General features: G+C 38.1%; 1 protein-coding gene across 1 annotated transcript; it reads right to left on the bottom strand.

Annotated features, from left to right (window-relative positions):
- Positions 1 to 215: 215 nt before the first annotated feature.
- Positions 216 to 10,175, bottom strand: LOC129246035 (putative inorganic phosphate cotransporter). Its single transcript, XM_054884542.1, has 4 exons — positions 10,071 to 10,175; positions 1,706 to 1,848; positions 544 to 1,623; positions 216 to 488 (listed from the first exon to the last, which is right to left on the bottom strand). The coding sequence occupies exons 1-4, from the start codon at positions 10,105 to 10,107 to the stop codon at positions 291 to 293; spliced, it is 1,458 nt and encodes a 485-aa protein (XP_054740517.1). The 5' UTR covers positions 10,108 to 10,175; the 3' UTR covers positions 216 to 290.
- Between the last annotated feature and the right edge of the window lie 8,023 nt (positions 10,176 to 18,198).

Below are 18,198 nucleotides of genomic sequence, written 5' to 3'. Positions count from 1 at the left end.
AGCACGTTAGGATTAAAGTTTCTCTACACTATGTACATTATTTACAATTCGATTTCTTAACCCAATTCTCACATTTGTTCGTTGACATAGTGCAGAAAAAATTTTTCTAATGAGGTAAATATTAAAGAATTTTGATATTCTTTCAGAAATATTAATTCTATTTACTAACATTGTTTTCATTACCATTGGGTTTCGACCATTAAGCAATACCAAAGTTATTGTTCGGAGGCTAAATTTTGGAATACTTTTAATAAACTTTATAATAATTTTAAAACTAAGTTGATTAAGCCCTAAAGAACTGATTGATTTTTTGCATGATTTGGTTCAACGTTGGTTTCCCTGAGTGGCTTCATTTCGTGGGTTTGCACGACTTGCTCATCATTCCATGGTTGCACTTTTGTCGTACCGAAGAGTATAAATAACAGATTGCCGGCAAAGCTAATGAACGCTGCTACGAAAAATATTATACGCCACTGATCAGGATTTTTCTGTAATAAAAAAAGAGTAAATTATGCGTAGGAAAGCTCATTCCATTTTACGTACCGTATCGGTAACAACATATCCCACCAACAACGGCGCCATTGCGCTGACCACATGAGAGATGCCATTAGTCAAGCCAACCAGAGTACCAGCAAAATTTGGTGTCAAGTCAATATGATTCACCTGGAAACCGAAATGCACGGCAGAGTTAATACCAACTGTTAATGTCAACAAAATCACAGCCAAATCGGCCTGTTCACGTGTGATATAACCCAGCCCGATTAGCGTTACCGCAGGTACCCACAGCCCTATGGTGTTGAAAAGTTTGCGACTCATAGTTGCGCTAAGGTAATTGTTCTTTTCCAGGTACTTGGCGATGGGACACAATGCCAATCCCAAAAGGAACATTGTCAAATAGGGCAAAGCCGAGAGCAAAGCATTACTTTTTATATCCTTTCCGAGAACGCTCTTCATGTACGAAGGAATTTGAGTGAGCAGCGTCCAAAAACACCAAGAATTTGCGCAATGTGCCAATAAAATCACTAAGAATGGAGCTGATGTGAATATCTTTCGCCAGGGTGTAGACAATTTACTCTTTCTCTCCTCTTGCTCCACACTACATTTTAAAGACTCTTCGATAAGTGTTCTTTCCGCCGCACTTATGTTCCTACATTCGCTGGGTGAATTTGCACCCCAAATTATCCATGCTACCGCCCATAGAAGACCCACACCACCGGGTATGTAAAAAAGACTGGGCCAGCCCAGGCTGGAGGAAGCTAGTACACCACTCGATGCCAATATAGTGACGGTGCCCAGTTGTATGCCTGAATAACAGTAAGTACCTAGTGAGCTACGTTCCTCAACCGGCGACCATTTAGCAATTAGGGTATGTATTGAGGGCGTCGTCACACCCTGACCAAAACCTTGCAGGAAACGCATGAAGCAAAGCAGCTTCCAGCCACCAATACTAACACCCAATGGCGTGAGTATTGCCAAAATGCTGCTAATGGTGAAACTGCAAAGTAACGGCACCTTGCCACCAAAACGACGTGCAAGTATGCCACCGGGTACTTGAGTGAATACATAACCACTAAAGAAGCTGCTGAGTACACGCGCTTTTGTCTTCTCCGACCAGTGGTACTCCTATGTTGGAAAGTAAAGGGTTTCAAATTAATTAGTTGCTTGCATTTTTTTCTACATACATACAAATATGCGAGAAACTTACAGGAAAATCAGGATTTGCCGCTTTATTATCCATCATCGCCACAACTGCCACAGACATATTGACGCGCATCGCAAATGCTGCAGTGAGGCCAATGCATATCATGAGACACTGCAAATGTCGCCAGCCAAACGTGGGTGCCTTTACTGTAGATGATATCAATGTTAATCGGTGTTAATGGAGGGAGTGTTTTTTGGAGGTGTGGTCATATAATTTTTTTAAGTGAAATATAAACAAAATTTATGTATTATTAGTTTAAAAATTGTATGGTTTAGTACTTGGTTGGCCGAGATTTCCCTACCGTAAATTATTATTTTTTCACTAGTAAAATTCTCAATGTCATATAAATTATTAACACTGACAATTTAAAAAAAATGGTGTATTGGAAAATATGTACCATATTACTGTGTTAAATCTGTGCATTACTTGTGCTATTTAATTTGATTTGTAGGTTTTATAAACTCGTTACTCGTTCTGCCTAAGCTTAAAGGAGTCACAATCCAGCTATCCAAGAAAATTAAATATCTTGGAGTAATCCTCGATAGTAAGCTCCTATGGAAATCATACGTTGAAACAAAGACATCTAAAGCACTGACGGCTTTCTGGCAGTGCAAAGGTGTCTTTGGGAAAACGTGGAGTCTTTCTCTTAGCAAGGTCCTATGGATCTACACGGCTATGATAAGACTTATTATCACCTATGCATCAGTGGTCTGGATGAGTAGACTCCCTCTCGTGGGAGTCAGGAGCACCTTATCGAGACTACAACGCACTGTGGCCATCTGTTGCACCGGAGCTTTTCCGACTACTTAAGGCCCGGCATTAGATGCTCTGATTGGTTTGCCACCACTTGCTGCTTTCATCCAAGGAGAGGCCTTGAAGGCCATCTGCAGGCTGAAACACAATGGGAACTGGTACGGCCCCTGTCCGGCATTGGAAAACAGAGAAGGCGTGGACGTCGATCCAACGATTCTCTCCACGCCCCTTGACTCCATGCCATCAAGAGTTGCACTTGAAAAGAGATAAAGTGTAGTGCGGCCAGAGGCTCAGTTGTGGTCAAACTCAGAAAATGAGCCCGGAAAACACTGTTTTCGCATTTTTACGGATCGCTCCAGGACCGAGCATGGCTCTGGCTCTGGGGTCTTCGTGGAATCCAGCGGGACAAAACTGCACTTGGAATGCATGCATCTGTGTTTCAAGCGGAGGTGTATGCAGTTCAAGAAGCGATGAACTTTGTTGTGGAAAACCGATTGAGAGGCAGATCTATATGTGTCTGCAGCGACAGCCAAGATGCGCTTATGGCCTTAGACAGCCTCCCAACTACATCAGGGGTAGTCAAGTCCTGTAAATCCAGGCTGAACTATGTCGGTAGACATAATATCCTGATGCTAACATGGGTCCCAGGACACGTGGGTATCGCGGGTAACGAGACCTCTCACTCCTTAGCGAAGATGGGCTCTAAGGCCAAATTCTTTAGCCCAGCGCCCGTTTTGCCACTCCCTTCTTCGGCCATCACAGCCACGATTAGCAAATGGCTAAAAATGCCCATGGAGTGGTTGGGCATCTCAGACAGGTTCAGATCAGGTTTGAGGTGTTTGGCACTGATGTATTAAGAAGCGACCATCTTAGCTCCTTGGCACCACAAGATCTACTCAGATTTCTTCGGAGATCGGGTAGATTTAAAGAAAATTAAAAGGGAATCCAAGTGTAGTACAATTGACTTAATTCATGTCTGAGTGCTGCACTTGCTAGTTGTCCCGACAAAAAAAAAATTGTTTTATAAAACCTAAAGGAATACACTCAGTGATAACACATGCCTGGATTAACTTATCTAAATACAAACTTTTACACTACATACACACATATGTGTCTCATTAGTGTACCTTAAGTATTCGCTTAAAAAAATAAGATAAATAATATCAGTCATGTGGCTAGTAGCTCCACTTATAAAGAGCACGCTGCATCCGGGTGGGCTTGGCCGTGAGTTCTATTCGACGTATGCTAACTATAAAATCCACCATACCGTATCTGCTGTAGACGGGTGGGCTCGTGCATGAATATCCCCCGCTTAATTCGGGTTATAAAATCTACAGCAAATATAAAAATGATAAAAATGTTTTTTTCTGATAGTGGGCGTTGACATACATATCTACCATGAAAAACCAGGAAACCAAGAGCTGTTTAAAATATTTCACTTCTCTACTTTGTTTCTAATACACTTCAATTACAGTTATGTCACGCCAAATTTATGCTTATCTTTTTCCACTTCAGTATGCTCTGAAAAAGTCAAGTTTGAGAGTATATCCCTAATTTGCTCTAAGTTAATTTGAAAATAGTCGTTATAATAGAGTTGTTTACATGAAATGAAGGTTTTATGAAAATTACGACTTTTTTTCAATTGAAAGTAGAAGTCTCAGCGGAGCAGGTGAAACCTTACAACCCCATTTTCCACCTGAAATAATTCGCCGTCTCTTCTAATTTGTGCCAAAGCCCCTAGTTTTGGATGAGTAAAAATAAATAAAAATTACTAAATGTAAGTTTCAAAAATACTCCTTTATGAACTAAAATATTATCTAGAAAAGTTTTTTCTTGAACTATTTTATAATAATCAAACAAATTCTAGTCAAATTTGTGCCGAAAATCACTAGTTTTAAATGAGTTTGAAAGTAAATAAAAACTAATAACGGAAAGTTACAAATTGTTTTGTTATGAATTAAAATATATTAAATATTATTAAAATAAAATATTAAATGGAGTCCCCTTTGGGGATCATCTTCCACCAACAACAGAGGTAAAATTATTGAAGACGTCGTTCTCGCAAAAAACCTCATCATCCTTAACGATTATTCCCCGACCCACTTTTCCACCCACAAGACTTTCTCCCACCCTGACATTTACCTCGCCTCCGCATCCATAGCACCAAGATTAACAACTGAAACATTAGATGACTTACACAATAGTGATCATTTCCCCATAATAACTTCCGTTTCTTTACCTCAAAGTTATCAAGTTAAGCCTAAGCTAAAATTCAATACGGAAAAGGCGAACTGGAAAGCGTTCAGCGCTACGTTGGTATCCTTAGCACACAACATACCAGTCTCTGCCAACGTAAATAAAGAAGCTGCGTCAATCAAATCTCTCATTCGGTCAGCTGCCAATGTTTCAATTCCACAGACCAGTACTAAAAAATATACAGCCAGACTTCCGTACTGGTCTAACTTGCTCTCCATCCTAAGGAAAAATAAGCAGTCCTCATGGACTCAATTTAAAAGAAACAAGACGGACGAGAACTTCATTGCGTATAAGAGACACAATGCCCTATTCCGGCGTGAGTTGAAGTCTTGTAAAAGACAAGCACTAGAAACTCTCACAGCTAAAATTACACCACAGTCCAACCCAAAAAAAATTTGGGCTGACATAAGAACTCTCACTGCCTCTTCCCAACCTAACCATATCCCATTTATTCATTTCCCAGTAGGGCCAGTTTATTCCTCACAAGAGATAGTTGAAAAATTCGCAGGCACCTGGTCAAACTACTCCCACAGCTCAAACTTCCACCCCGACTTCAAGAGAAGAAAAGACAATATAAGCGCTTTTAAATACCGTAACCCCTCCCCTTCCTCCGATAGTGTAGCAATAGAAGAATTCGATTTAATGCTTTTTTCTCTGAAGGGTAGGACTCCCTGTGCTGATAGAATTAACTACGCGATACTAAAAAATATTCCTTCCTTCTTAAAATCCCGACTCGTTAACCTATACAACTCAATATTTAGTCAAGGATTATTCCCTCAAGCGTGGAAAACTGCCGCAATTATCCCCATCCCCAAACCCAATAAACCCAACTCCCTCATATCTAGTTATAGACCTATATCCCTTCTCCCTTGCATGTCAAAAGTTCTGGAGAAAATGATTTCCCGACGAATCATCTCGTTTGCCCAAAAAAATAACCTACTTAGCCCACACCAGTTTGCGTTTCAAAAAGGGTTTAGTGTAATAGATCCACTTCTAATATTTGAACATTTCGCTGCCGATAGAAACCATGTATCTGTGCTTAGCTTAGATTTTGAAAAGGCATACGATCGAATAGGCTCTCACAATGTATTGGAAGAGCTAAATCGCTGGAAGATTGGAGAAAAAATGTATAATACTATCAAATCGTACTTATGCAATCGCAAATTTTATGTTCGTGCTAACAACCATGAATCCCAAATCCTTCCCCTATTTAATGGTATTCCTCAAGGATCACCTCTATCTGTCATTTTGTTCATCATAGCTTTTAATGAAGTTAACTCTATAATATCCAAGCATCTGCATGTCAAACACTTCATTTACGCAGAAAAATTTATCAGAAGTCAAAAGTACATTTAGCGGTATCCTTGCGGACCTCGTAGTTTGGTCACAAGCTTCGGGAGCCAGTATTTCTATGAATAAAAGTTCTACAATCCATACATGTCGCAAGCATAAATGCATATTCCCACCTATATCCTTCTCCAATACCATAATCCCCCACACCAACACACTTAAAATATTAGGCATTATCTTTGATAAGCGACTAACTTATAATCAACATTGTGAATACGTTAGGTTAAGCCTATTATCTAGACTAAACATAGTTAAATACTTATCCTCAAAGCACTGTTTGATACATACAAGTACATTATTAGATATCACTAGATCTCTAATCTTATCTAAAATTGACTTCGGACTGGTTATATACGGACACTGCGCTAAAACTCATCTAAAGCGCCTAGAAGCACCTTACCATGTGGACTTCCCACCATCTCGGAAAGGGTGACCAACAATACAAGGACAAGTATTTTGAAGATAATTCAATGTAGAAACAGATTTTTGTTTAAAAACATCAACTCGAGTACTCAAAAATTAAACAGAAAGAGCCGGGAATCAACAATCTCCATCATTCTAAAAGAAGCCGAAAAACTGGATATCATTGCTCAGCCAGTACTTGTAGAACCTGCAATACATCCACCGTGGGTGGTTCCCAACTCGATGATATTGAACAATTTATCCAAACATTTAAAAGATTCCACTAATACAAACGAATACAACCAGATTTTTCTCGAAACCATTTCCCCATTAAAGAAAGATTGGGAGATCATTTTTACCGACGGATCAAAAACCGACACCTGCACATCTTTTGCAGTGACAAACGCAGAAGATGTTACCATCTATGCCGGAATTTTGCCAAGATTCACTTCAATATTTACAGCTGAAGCAGTTGCGTTACTTGAAGTAGTAATCTTTGCCTCCCAGAAATGTAGCAAGCACTTAATTTGCACCGATAGCAAATCCTCAATCGAAGCTATCTTAAACCCCACAAATGACACCCCGATGATAAGAAAAATCCGCAATATAATTTCAATACACACAGGTGCAATCAAAATTATGTGGATTCCTGGGCACACACATTTGACTATATCACTTGCAATGACATAAAGATACTAGCGAAAGAACTTGCCGCAGATAACGCAGCAACTAAATGGAACATTTATCAGCATCCTTATAACCACTTTAACCCCTTTGGGGGAAAAAATATCTACCCTCCATCTGCATTATGTCACCAAGCAAAAATCTTTACTCGACTGAGAATCGGCCACACATTCATGACACATGCCCACCTGCTCAGCGGGTCACCGAAGCCTACATGCCCTTTTTGTGGCTCCAACGAATTTTCTACACTTCATCTGATAGATACTTGTCTTTCCCTACAAAATATCAGAACATCCTTTTTCTCAAGCATCAAACCATCGGAACTCCTCAAACAGACAACGTTATGCAATTTAAATAAGATTTGTGATTATGTATCTAGATGTAAGTTAAGGCTATAAGACACGCTGTCGTTTTTATTATACTAATAGCCGAAGGCCATAGTAGCCAGTGCTTTAGCTCTTTAACTGGAATAGTTATTTATAATTGTTACTCTTTTAACAAATAAAAAAAAAATAAAAAAAATAAATTATCTAAACATTTTTTTCTTTTCGGCTTGGGTGAGTTGGAAAAGCAAATAAAAATTAATAAATGAAAGTATCAAAGACATTTCATTATGAGTTTTACAGTCTGTGTCAGAAGGAAGAAACCCGTTTTTTTTCTTGTAACTTCAAGATATATTTCGTTCTGCTTTTTGCTGCATAATAGTCCCACTCAAGTGCTACGACGCCAGTGCTAACTTAGGTTAGTGTCGTTCGAAACTTTCCCGTAAACGCAACTAAACCAAAATGAGTGAGAAGGACGCGAAACGTTTCGAGGCGGTATTTTTATGCACGCATTCGAAAGGGTCGAAATCATGATTCAATGATAAAAGGTTTGCTCAGTAAACAGCTTTCTCGTTCTCTTTGACAAATCGGCTCCCTTAGCAAGATACTGGGTTGCTAGCTCTAGAAATTTTGAGTAAAAGTGTAGGAAAAGTAAAATTTGTAGAAAATACATTTAATTTTCAAAATGGTCTGCTTACAAGCAACAACTCGCTAAAGAGTTTTCATCGGTATGTTCAGGGCTACCATACGGTAGTATACCATGGAATACATACCGCTTAACCGAGATCGATGAGTGGTGAATTTACAAAGCTTTATTTCTTATGATGTGGTGATTTAGACGGAATTCATGTTTTGCAAAGAGCTAGCATTTTCCCAAAGAGTTACGACAGGGAGAATAATTGGGTAGTCCCGACGCGATCGATAACATTGCATACCTTATTACAAAAAAGTTGGGATTGACGGAACTTATTTCCAATGAGCCCACCTCCCCATGGATGGATGAAGTGTCCAGAGGAGGCTTAGCAAAGCACAGTACCAGCATGAAAAAGCTTCTCATAACAAACCATCTACCGAAATCGGCTTAAAACTGTAGGTCCTTCCATTTGTAGAACACGCGCTACAAATAGAAGGAGGATCTCGGCCAACTACCTAATAGAATTGTACGTGCCAATTATTTATTTATTTTTAACAAAATACTTTCATATTGGCGAAACTTTGCAACTTTGCGATCGATTTTAAATTTAAAAATGAATTCACAAAATAAAATCTTGGATTATGTAAGTGAAATAAGTTCTTGTTTTAATATTAGACTTGGCAATTTCCGCTAATAAATTCATTACATTCAAATATTAATTAAAATTAATTTTTTAAATCATTCGCAGTTTGTTTCCATTTAAGCAAGAAAATACTTTTTTGGTACCATTTTTACCAAAAAAGATTTAATATTTTCCACTTTATTCACCTTCTTAAATACAACCTTTTGTAAGGGAGTGTCAAAAAGCGAATGTCACTAGTGAGCAAACCTTTAATAATTGAATCATGGGTCGAAATTATCTTACGCTGTGACTGCAAAAGTGATTAAAAAATTAAAAAAAGTTTGTTGTGATGTGGAATCAGCGGTACAAAGTGTACAAAAATGTTGATGACTTTTTCGAACGCGCTTTGAAGCGAGTGACGACAAAAAAGCAGAATAAAGTGATTGTTCAACTTTTTAAGCGGACCCTTCTTTGCGACTACACGCATAATGCTTGCTAAAAAGGGAATAGATGTGAGTACCAACACCGCCGAACGACGACTGAAGGAGGCGAACATATCCTACCATCTCACATCGTCAAAACCACTACTCTCAGAAAAACACATTGAGAAACAACAAAATAAGAAAATGGCGTCACAGTAATGGACTGGCCTTCCCAGTCCCCAGACGCCAACCCATTGTAAATGTGTGGGGAATAAGGAAAACGCATCTTGTCGAAAATATAGTCCACGATTTAAAGCAACTCGTGCGTCAAGTTCGTAAAATCTGATCCTCTTTGTCGACGAGCTACGCAGAAAAGCTTCAAAGAATGCCGAGAAAATTTCAGGCTATACTCGACAACGATGGAGACTGCACATCCAGCTTATTGGTTAATTGCGACTCGTAGTTTTGTACATACTTTTATGTAAAAAAATTTTGGAATATATAAAATGATGCAGAATAGCTGGAAATTCAGCTCAATAAATTCAGCCTTTTTCGAATGGTTAAAAACTGTTTAGTCTTCGATGGTTGGTTCTCTAGCAATGTCATAGCTACTTATATGCCCTTCCTTCAGAATTTGTATACAAGTATTAGTTCATCATTTTTCACGATTGTCCGATTTGTATCGATGTTTGTCTTTTATATCGAAATATTCAAAACGAAAACTAGACGCCACATCTGGGACAGCACAACTTAACTCATACTCAAATAACTTTTTACTAAATAGTGCAGCTTTTCAATAACCGTATAAACCACATATCCACAAATTTAATAACGAATTCATTAGATTGTCTATTAGACTGTCTTAGTGTACCACGGCCGCAGGTTATCTCTATTAATGGAAATATATTCCCACGATACTTACACTCTGATAGGCTAGAAGTGCGCCCATTTAATACCATTTTGAGAAAACTTTATTAAATTTATTAGTAAGAGATACAAAACGTCCTAATAGCTCTGTGGCTGTTAGGCTTCTGAGAGCAAATTGAATGCCAAGCGATTATAACTCTCGGCTGTATAAATTTAAAGATTACGAAATCAACACAAAATTTGTGAAAAGATTATTTGTTATTATTGTAAGATAAATACAAATGATAAAAAAAAAACGGAAGTGAACCAAACCGAATATAACCGGCGGTAAGTCAAATGTTATATCATAGTTAGCGATATCAGGAGTATTCTCAGTTATCACTTCAAGATTGTTTGAAATATTTTATTTTACATTTAATGGCCTTGTTTTAGGGGCCTGTCCCCACTCAGTAATTGGTAGCATTTTCTCTTCCCGCTATCTATAATAGAAAGAACAAGGAGCTATTTGTTTATGTTATAGTGACGGTAGCAAGAAATGAACTGGCCGACGTCCCGGAATTGTGCACCTGCATTGACAATGCGATACAAAGAGTGCGACCAGACTCGTAATAAAGCTTTGAAGGTGGAAGCATCTATCTCACAGTTATGGAATTGTGTCGAAAAAAACCGAGTTTTTGCTGAGTTTTCTTTTCTCTGGAATTAAATTTAAAATTTAAAATATATAAAAAAATATAAGTGCCTGACAAGAAAACCAATAATTGTAAGCAATGCAAAATTTACCGACTATATTTGAAGTCCAGCACTGATTGGAGTATCCTGTGTTCGGAACAAATTCGAGTAAAAAAAAACCATAGGAAAAGTCCATAAAAAATTTCAAAATAAAAAACGTAATCGTCTCACTTATGATCGCTATAAAATATTTTGTTTCTGTTAGGTGAAGGTAACCGTAAATTCAAAATTCGCGATAGTTTTTGAACACACCTCGTATTCAATCAATTTACATATGTACAGTCAAAACCACAAGTACAGTCAAACATCTTAAATGAGGGTTGCTGCTTATACTTATAACATTGGGCATTTGGACAGTTACACACTGTTGTCAGACGCCATCTGACCATTGGAGAATTTGACATAATTATCCATAAACGCCTTAAGGAAGTGTTGATGTGTATGCCATATTAGTGTTGTTTACAATGACTTCAAACACATTCTCGGCAAAAAAATGGAATTCAATCTTAAACATTTTCGAGGGACTATTTTTCCGTGATGATAACTGCTAAACACTTCAAGAACTTCATCAAGTGACTAATATGAAGGACCGCTATATCAGGCGTAGCAAAGAAATGAAAGTCCAAATGCTCAAATCCTAGCCCGGCGAAAGCAGGCCAGCTAAGAAAAGCCCTGATCCCCCTACAGCTGATGCAAAACTGACTCAAATCATGCACACCTCACGGACGGGGTCCCGTAAAGGCAAAAACTCGAGAGCTAAAGTTTTGATAATCTTGGAAGATCGCTTCCGATCCACACGTGATCAGAAAGATCTCGCGACTTTACTAGTTTGTGTACTTGCCCAGCGCTCGCTGGGTGGCCGTGAAGCTCACCTTTACAGGAGCCGACCTCAAGTATGATACTTAAGGTGGGATCTCTTCTCATTTTGCGTGACAGTTAACTCACCTGCCTCCTGTCAAGCCAGCTCATCTATCTCGCAGTTTCCTGCAATAACACTGTGACCCGGTACCCAGATGGGTCTTATATCAAAGAATTTGGATGTGATCGAAAGTGACAAATTTCAAGGGTAACATCATCGAGCCTAGAACTAAAATTGCCACTTGGCTTTCGGAGTACGCATTTACTTTCCTAGTAAGCAACTAATTGACTGCTTCTTTGAGTGCGGCTTCCTCCAACTAAGCAAAAAAACTTTCCGTGCTCGAAATACGTCAAAAATGCGACACGATATCAGTGAGTATTTGCTCAGAATTAAGCAGGTAGCAAAAAAGTTCATACAGCTAAATTAACTGAATCAAAAAATTGTGGGGATTTGCTTATTTTGGCATGGATAAGATACATAAACATTATAAGTGCTAACTATATGGCACTATCAAATACTTACAATTTTTTTATGCCAGTGCGCACTAAGTCACTCGGATGCTATCATTTTGTTTTGTAACAGCCTAAAGGAATTGAGATAGATGTGGGCATATATACACACATATCTATACAAAATTATTTAGAGTGAGGGGATTAACCGACTTAACCATGACTCGAGTAGAAATTAAAAGTAACGAAATTGGTGATTATACACCATAAACACAAATTAAAAAAAAAAGCAAAAATATATTACCTTGAATTATACGAATACTAGGGTTGATATTTACATTTCTGGCCTAAAGCACTTCTAGTGTTGTTAGGCGCCATCTGACATTTTCATTAGAAAGTTTGATATATTTTATCATAAACGCACTCAAAATGTTTTTCTAGCTATTGTGGCTATCTTCAGTGACGGCTTAAGACCAAATAGTGGGCCAGGAGTGGCATCAACTCAGAAGTGCTGCAGCTAAATCCAAATCTACGGCTACTTAACTACTGCAGATCCTTTCAAGCTGAACTTATACAGTGACTCAATAAAGAACTCGGACAAACCTTAGTTAAAACTTTGTATAAAAAACACTGCTAAAATAAAGGCAATTTGAAACAATGTTTTTCGATTTCTAAATGCTTTATTTATATAATTTAAGAAATAACAAAAACATAAGATAAGTCGTGTGCACTTCTTTTACAATAACAAAAACTTTCATAATGAGGAGAATTCCCGCCAAAAAAGAACTCGGACATGGAAATTAATTTTACTTTAAAAGCCAATAAAAATAAAAATTAATATTTTGTGGGAAACCCTTTGGATTTAATAACAGCATTTAGTCGTTTCGGCTTTGACTCCACCAAATTTCTGCAAACGGAAGGATCAATTTTAGCCCATTCGTCCTTAAGAGCAGCTTCGAGGTCTTTTTTGTTTGAAATTTTGTGATTTTTGAGTTTATTCTCCAAATGCGCCCATAAATGCTCAATGACGTTTATATCAGGGGACTGTGGTGGAGTTTCGAGCACTTCCGGGTAGTTATACATCAACCACAAGCGAACATCAAGCGCCTTATGCTTGGGGTCATTGTCTTGGTAAAAATAAAATTGTTCCTTTATACCCAATTTTTCAGCACTTTGAATTAAATTTCGTTTTAAAATTGAAAGATATTGCTTGTGATCCATTATTCCATCAACAAAACAAAGATTTCCGGGTCCGGAAGCGGACATACATCCCCAAACCATCACTGAACCGCCACCGTGCTTAACAGTGGCACGCAGGTTTTTCTCTTTCAGCTCCTCATTTGGCTTCCTCCATACATACGACTGCCCATCTGATCTGAATATGTTGTATTTGCTTTCATCGCAAAATATCACATCTTTCCAGAATTCAATGTCCTTATTTTTATAGGTTTTTGCAAAATTAATTCGTTTGTTTTTATTTTCCTTACTAATGTAGGGTTTTTTTCTTGCGACTCTGCCATTGAGGTTGTTTTTTTCTTAGAACTAATCGCAAAGTTCCTAGATTGCAGTCAATTTCAAGATGTTCTTTAACTTGTGTTGTAAGTTTTGGAGCACTTAAATGAGGATTTGCTCTGACTTGGTTTACTATCCACCGCTCGTTAGCGTCCGTAAAAAGCTTTGGCCGTCCTGTTTTCACTTTGTTTTGTACAGATTTTGTTTCTTTAAAGCGTTTTATGGTGTCACATACAGTTGATCGCGGTCGATTTACAAGTTTGCCGATTTCACGCATGGTTTTTCCATTTTTATGTTACTCAATAATTATTTTTCGCACTTCTACCGAAGTTTGGCCACGTTGTCGACTCATTTTACAAAAAAGAAAAATGAAAATGCGTACTTGACACAATTTTCTTGACACAATTTACTTCCAAAACTGTCGATCGTTCCTCAATTAACTGTATATAATTTAAAAAATGGGATTCCCCCATTTAAACTGTCAGAAATTACGAAGTGATGTCAGATGTCCGAGTTCTTTTTTGGCGTGAATTCTCCTCATTTTGAAAGTTTTTTGTTATTGTAAAAGAAGTGCACACGACTTATCTTATGTTTTTGTTATTTTTTAAATTATATAAATAAAGCATTTAGAAATCGAAAAATATTGTTTCAAATTGCCTTTATTTTAGCAGTGTTTTTTATACAAAGTTTTAACTAAGGTTTGTCCGAGTTCTTTATTGAGCCACTGTAGCTATAATAAAGAATGCGTCTTATACGTCAGAGACAAGCCTATCGCAGCACAACCGATCACTATCCACTCTAAAAGTCAAACTGCAATAAAATCTCTTTGCCAGGGTACATCGGCCAAATCGAATGTGGAGCAATTCCAAATCAATTGGGATGCACCGCTCACATCACGAATGTTGTCTGGTTTTCTCGACAAAGAGATTTTATGGAAATTGCATCGCGGATGAGTTGGCTAGAAGAGGAACTGACCTCAAATCAGTCAATTCTACCCAAACTGTAAACACCCCTTTATCCTCAAGCAAGCTTTGTACCAGGTGGGTCTATATCGCGCAAGTCAACAATAGATGGACTACGGACGAAAATAGATCTAAGTCCCTCATCTGTTTTGATCAATCTTCCATTACTGTGTACCGTAGTTGGCGTCATCGCCGCTCGCTGTCTAATGCGAACTTATGGGAAACGCATGGGCTTCCACTAAAGTGATTTCTATCACAGCTGCAGGAACAAGGTGGGGGTGAAGAATATTAAAAACTTTGTTTCCACTGTCCCGCTCTTATCAGAACGCGGTATCGCTATCTAAACTTTTGCGTTTCTGGATGTCTAGCTGGCTTGGAATCGGTACTCAGTCACGGTATTTTATCGGTAACAGTGTGACGAAACGATTTTACCATACTGTGAATTAGAGAGGTACCGTGAATTCGGTACACTCTAAATAATTTTGTATAGATATGTGTGTATACTATATATGCCCACATCTATCTCAATTTCTTTAGGCTGTTACAACTATCCATTCGGCGAAAAAATGATAGCATCCGAGTGACTTAGTGCACACTGGCATAAAAAAATTAAAAAAAGGGTGATTTTTTAAGAGATATAGGGGAGTTTTTCAAAAAACACACGTAAAAATTAAGAAAAACGCATAACATTTTTATTTAAATCGATAGTGCAGTCCATATAATTTAATGTTTGAAGACTATTTCATGCAAATGTTTACCGCCACTGCGCTTCAAATGGTCCATCCGCTTAGTCTAATTTTGGCACACTCTTTCCAATGTTTCGTCCGGTATCTCACATATGTTTATAAATGCTTAATGTTGTCTTCCAATGCGTTAATTGAAGCAGGTTTGTCTGAATAGACATGAGCTTTAACATAGCCCCACAAAAAATAATCTAAAGGTCGCGAACGTGAAATAAAATGTTCACCGAACTCGCCTCTCAACAAGTCCATTGTTACGCGTGCTGTGTGGCATGTGGCACCGTCTTGCTGAAACCACATGTCATGCAAGTCAAGCTCTTGGATTTTATGCAAAAAAAAGTTGGATATCATTTCACGGTAGCGCTTACCATTCACAGTTACGTTACGATTCGCAGTATCTTTGAAGAAGTACGGTCCAATGATACCTCCATTGATCTAAAAATGAGCTTCGTCTCTGAACACAATTTTTGGACTTTAAACTTTCTTAACAGAACACGCATTTTTATAATAAAATTCAATGATTTGCAAGCGTTGTTTGTTTGTAAGACGATTCATGGTCAAATTATAGACCAAACTGAAGATGTTTGACAGTGAAACAAAACACGAAACGTACCACAGCTGTTTAAACCAACTGTTTAAAGAGATAATAGCTAAAAAATCACCCTTTATTTGATAGTGGTGCTGCTACCATATATACGTGTACGTACAATGTTTATGTATCTTATCCATGCCAAAACAAGTAATTCCGCAGAATTTTTTGATTCAGTTAATTTAGCTGTATGATTGTTTTTGCTACCTGCTTAATTCTAAGCAAATACTAACTGATATCGTATCGCACTTTTGACGTATTTCGAGCACGGAAAGTTTTTTTGCTTAGTTGAAATAAAGAATCGAGGAAATTAAATAAACTGGATACCTGTAGCATAAGATGGATTGCTACTGATGGCACAAAATTGTTTGATAACTACGGCCATATTTCGTACAAGGATATTTAAAAAAATCAACTTGAAACGGAGTGATAAATAGGATGCCACTATTTTGGATATTTACTATTTAGTAAAATGTAATAAAATCTCATTGAATTTCAGCATCAATAACCAGACTACACTTTTTCTTGAATTGCAGATTTCGAATTTGGGCTATTGGTATCTACTTACCTTCCATTAAGGGAATAGTGGGCGAGATTCGGTATTTAGAGACAGAGCCTGGTGAACTTTTTCAGGGATAGCTCGAAGTTGAATGGAAGGCTTAGCGAAGGAGTATTCAGTGGTGAACTCCTCATCAGACTTAATTTCAAATTAACGAACTACTGCGGTGTATTTCAAGCGGAGGAAGCCGCACTCAAAGAAGCAGTCAATTAGTTGCTTACTAGGGAAGTAAGTGCGTACTCCGACAGCCAAGTGGCAATTTTAGTTCTAGGCTCGATGATGTTATCCTTGAAATTTGTCACTTTCGATCACATCCGAATTCTTTGATATAAGACCCATCTGGGTACCTGGTTACAGTGTTATTGTAGGAAACTGCGAGATAGATGAGCTGGCTGTACAGGAGGCAGGTGAGTTAGCTCTCCCGTAAAATGAGAAGAGATCCCACCTTAAGTATCATACTTGAGGTCGGCTCCTGTAAAGGTGGGCTTCACGGCCACCCAGCGAGCGCTGGGCAAGTACACAAACTAGTAAAGTCGCGCGATTTTTCTGGTAACGTGTGGATCGGAGGCGATCTTCCAAGATTATCAAAGCTTTAGCTCTCGAGTTTTTGCCTTCGCGGGACCCCGTCCGTGAGGTGAGCATGATTTTAGTCAGTTTTGCATCAGCTGTAGGGGGGATCAGGCCTTTTCCTAGCTGTCCAGCTTTCGCCGGGCTAGGATTTAAGCTTTTGGACTTTCATTTCTTTGCTACGCCTGATATAGCGGTCCTTCATATTAGTCACTTGATGAAGTTCGTGAAGCGGTTAACAGTCATCACGAAAATGCTTGAGGTTGAATTCCATGTTTTTGCTGAGAATAATTTTTGAAGTCATTGTAAACAACTCTAATATGGCATACACATCAACACTTCCTCAAGGCGCTTATGGAAAATTATGTCAAATTCTCCAATCGAAACGTCAGATGGCGCCTGACAATACACTCGGAGGTTTGCCATTGCTTGGCCGAGGGGTGACCGCTATTAGAAAAAAAATTTTCTTTATTTCGATCTTGTACCGAGATTCGAACCTACGTTCTCTCTGAATTCCGAATGGTAGTCACGCACGAACACATTCGGCTACGGCGGTCGGAAGTTGCTATAGGAATTCCAATATTGAGGCTGTTTTCAAGCAGTGGAAGATTAGTACACTTTTAGGCTTGCACTTTCCTTCAATATCTCTATGTCCAGGAGCCCATATAAGACTGACCTTGAAGACGGTGTTAATACGATTTAGAGCTGCGTGGCAGTTCTGAACGACTTTTGATCTTAGTATAACTGCCTCCATATTGTTTTCTATAGCCTATATGTAAGCTTTAATATTATAATAGTAATCAATTTTATCTGTACTCTACTTGATGAATGAAGGAATAAGTAAAAGAATATAATAAATTAATAATGCCTTTTGTGTGTACATGAAAGTACTCTTATATAATCGGGAAATTTGCTGATGCAATATTCCGCACAAATTTGTGTATATAGGTATGTATGTTGAAGCTATATAGTATTTGTAGTAAGACACAATTCAATTTCGTTGTTCATGCTATTTTACAAACATGTGAAAGAGATAGTTGTACTTTTACCCTATGAAATAAAGTATACGCAGTGGATACCTCTTGATACGTTTTCCTCTTTGAAGCTTGAGGAAATGAACAACTGATACCCAGCATTGATCTACAGTATCACGTGCATATGAATTTGTTTTTGCATAACGAAAAAAGGAGATTTTTGTCGCACGATGTTATCGGTAT

Source organism: Anastrepha obliqua, chromosome 4, assembly GCF_027943255.1.
Source record: "Anastrepha obliqua isolate idAnaObli1 chromosome 4, idAnaObli1_1.0, whole genome shotgun sequence".
Classification (NCBI taxonomy): Eukaryota; Metazoa; Arthropoda; class Insecta; order Diptera; family Tephritidae; genus Anastrepha; species Anastrepha obliqua.
Note: the sequence above shows the minus strand (reverse complement) of the source record. Positions and strands in the feature narration are given on the sequence as shown.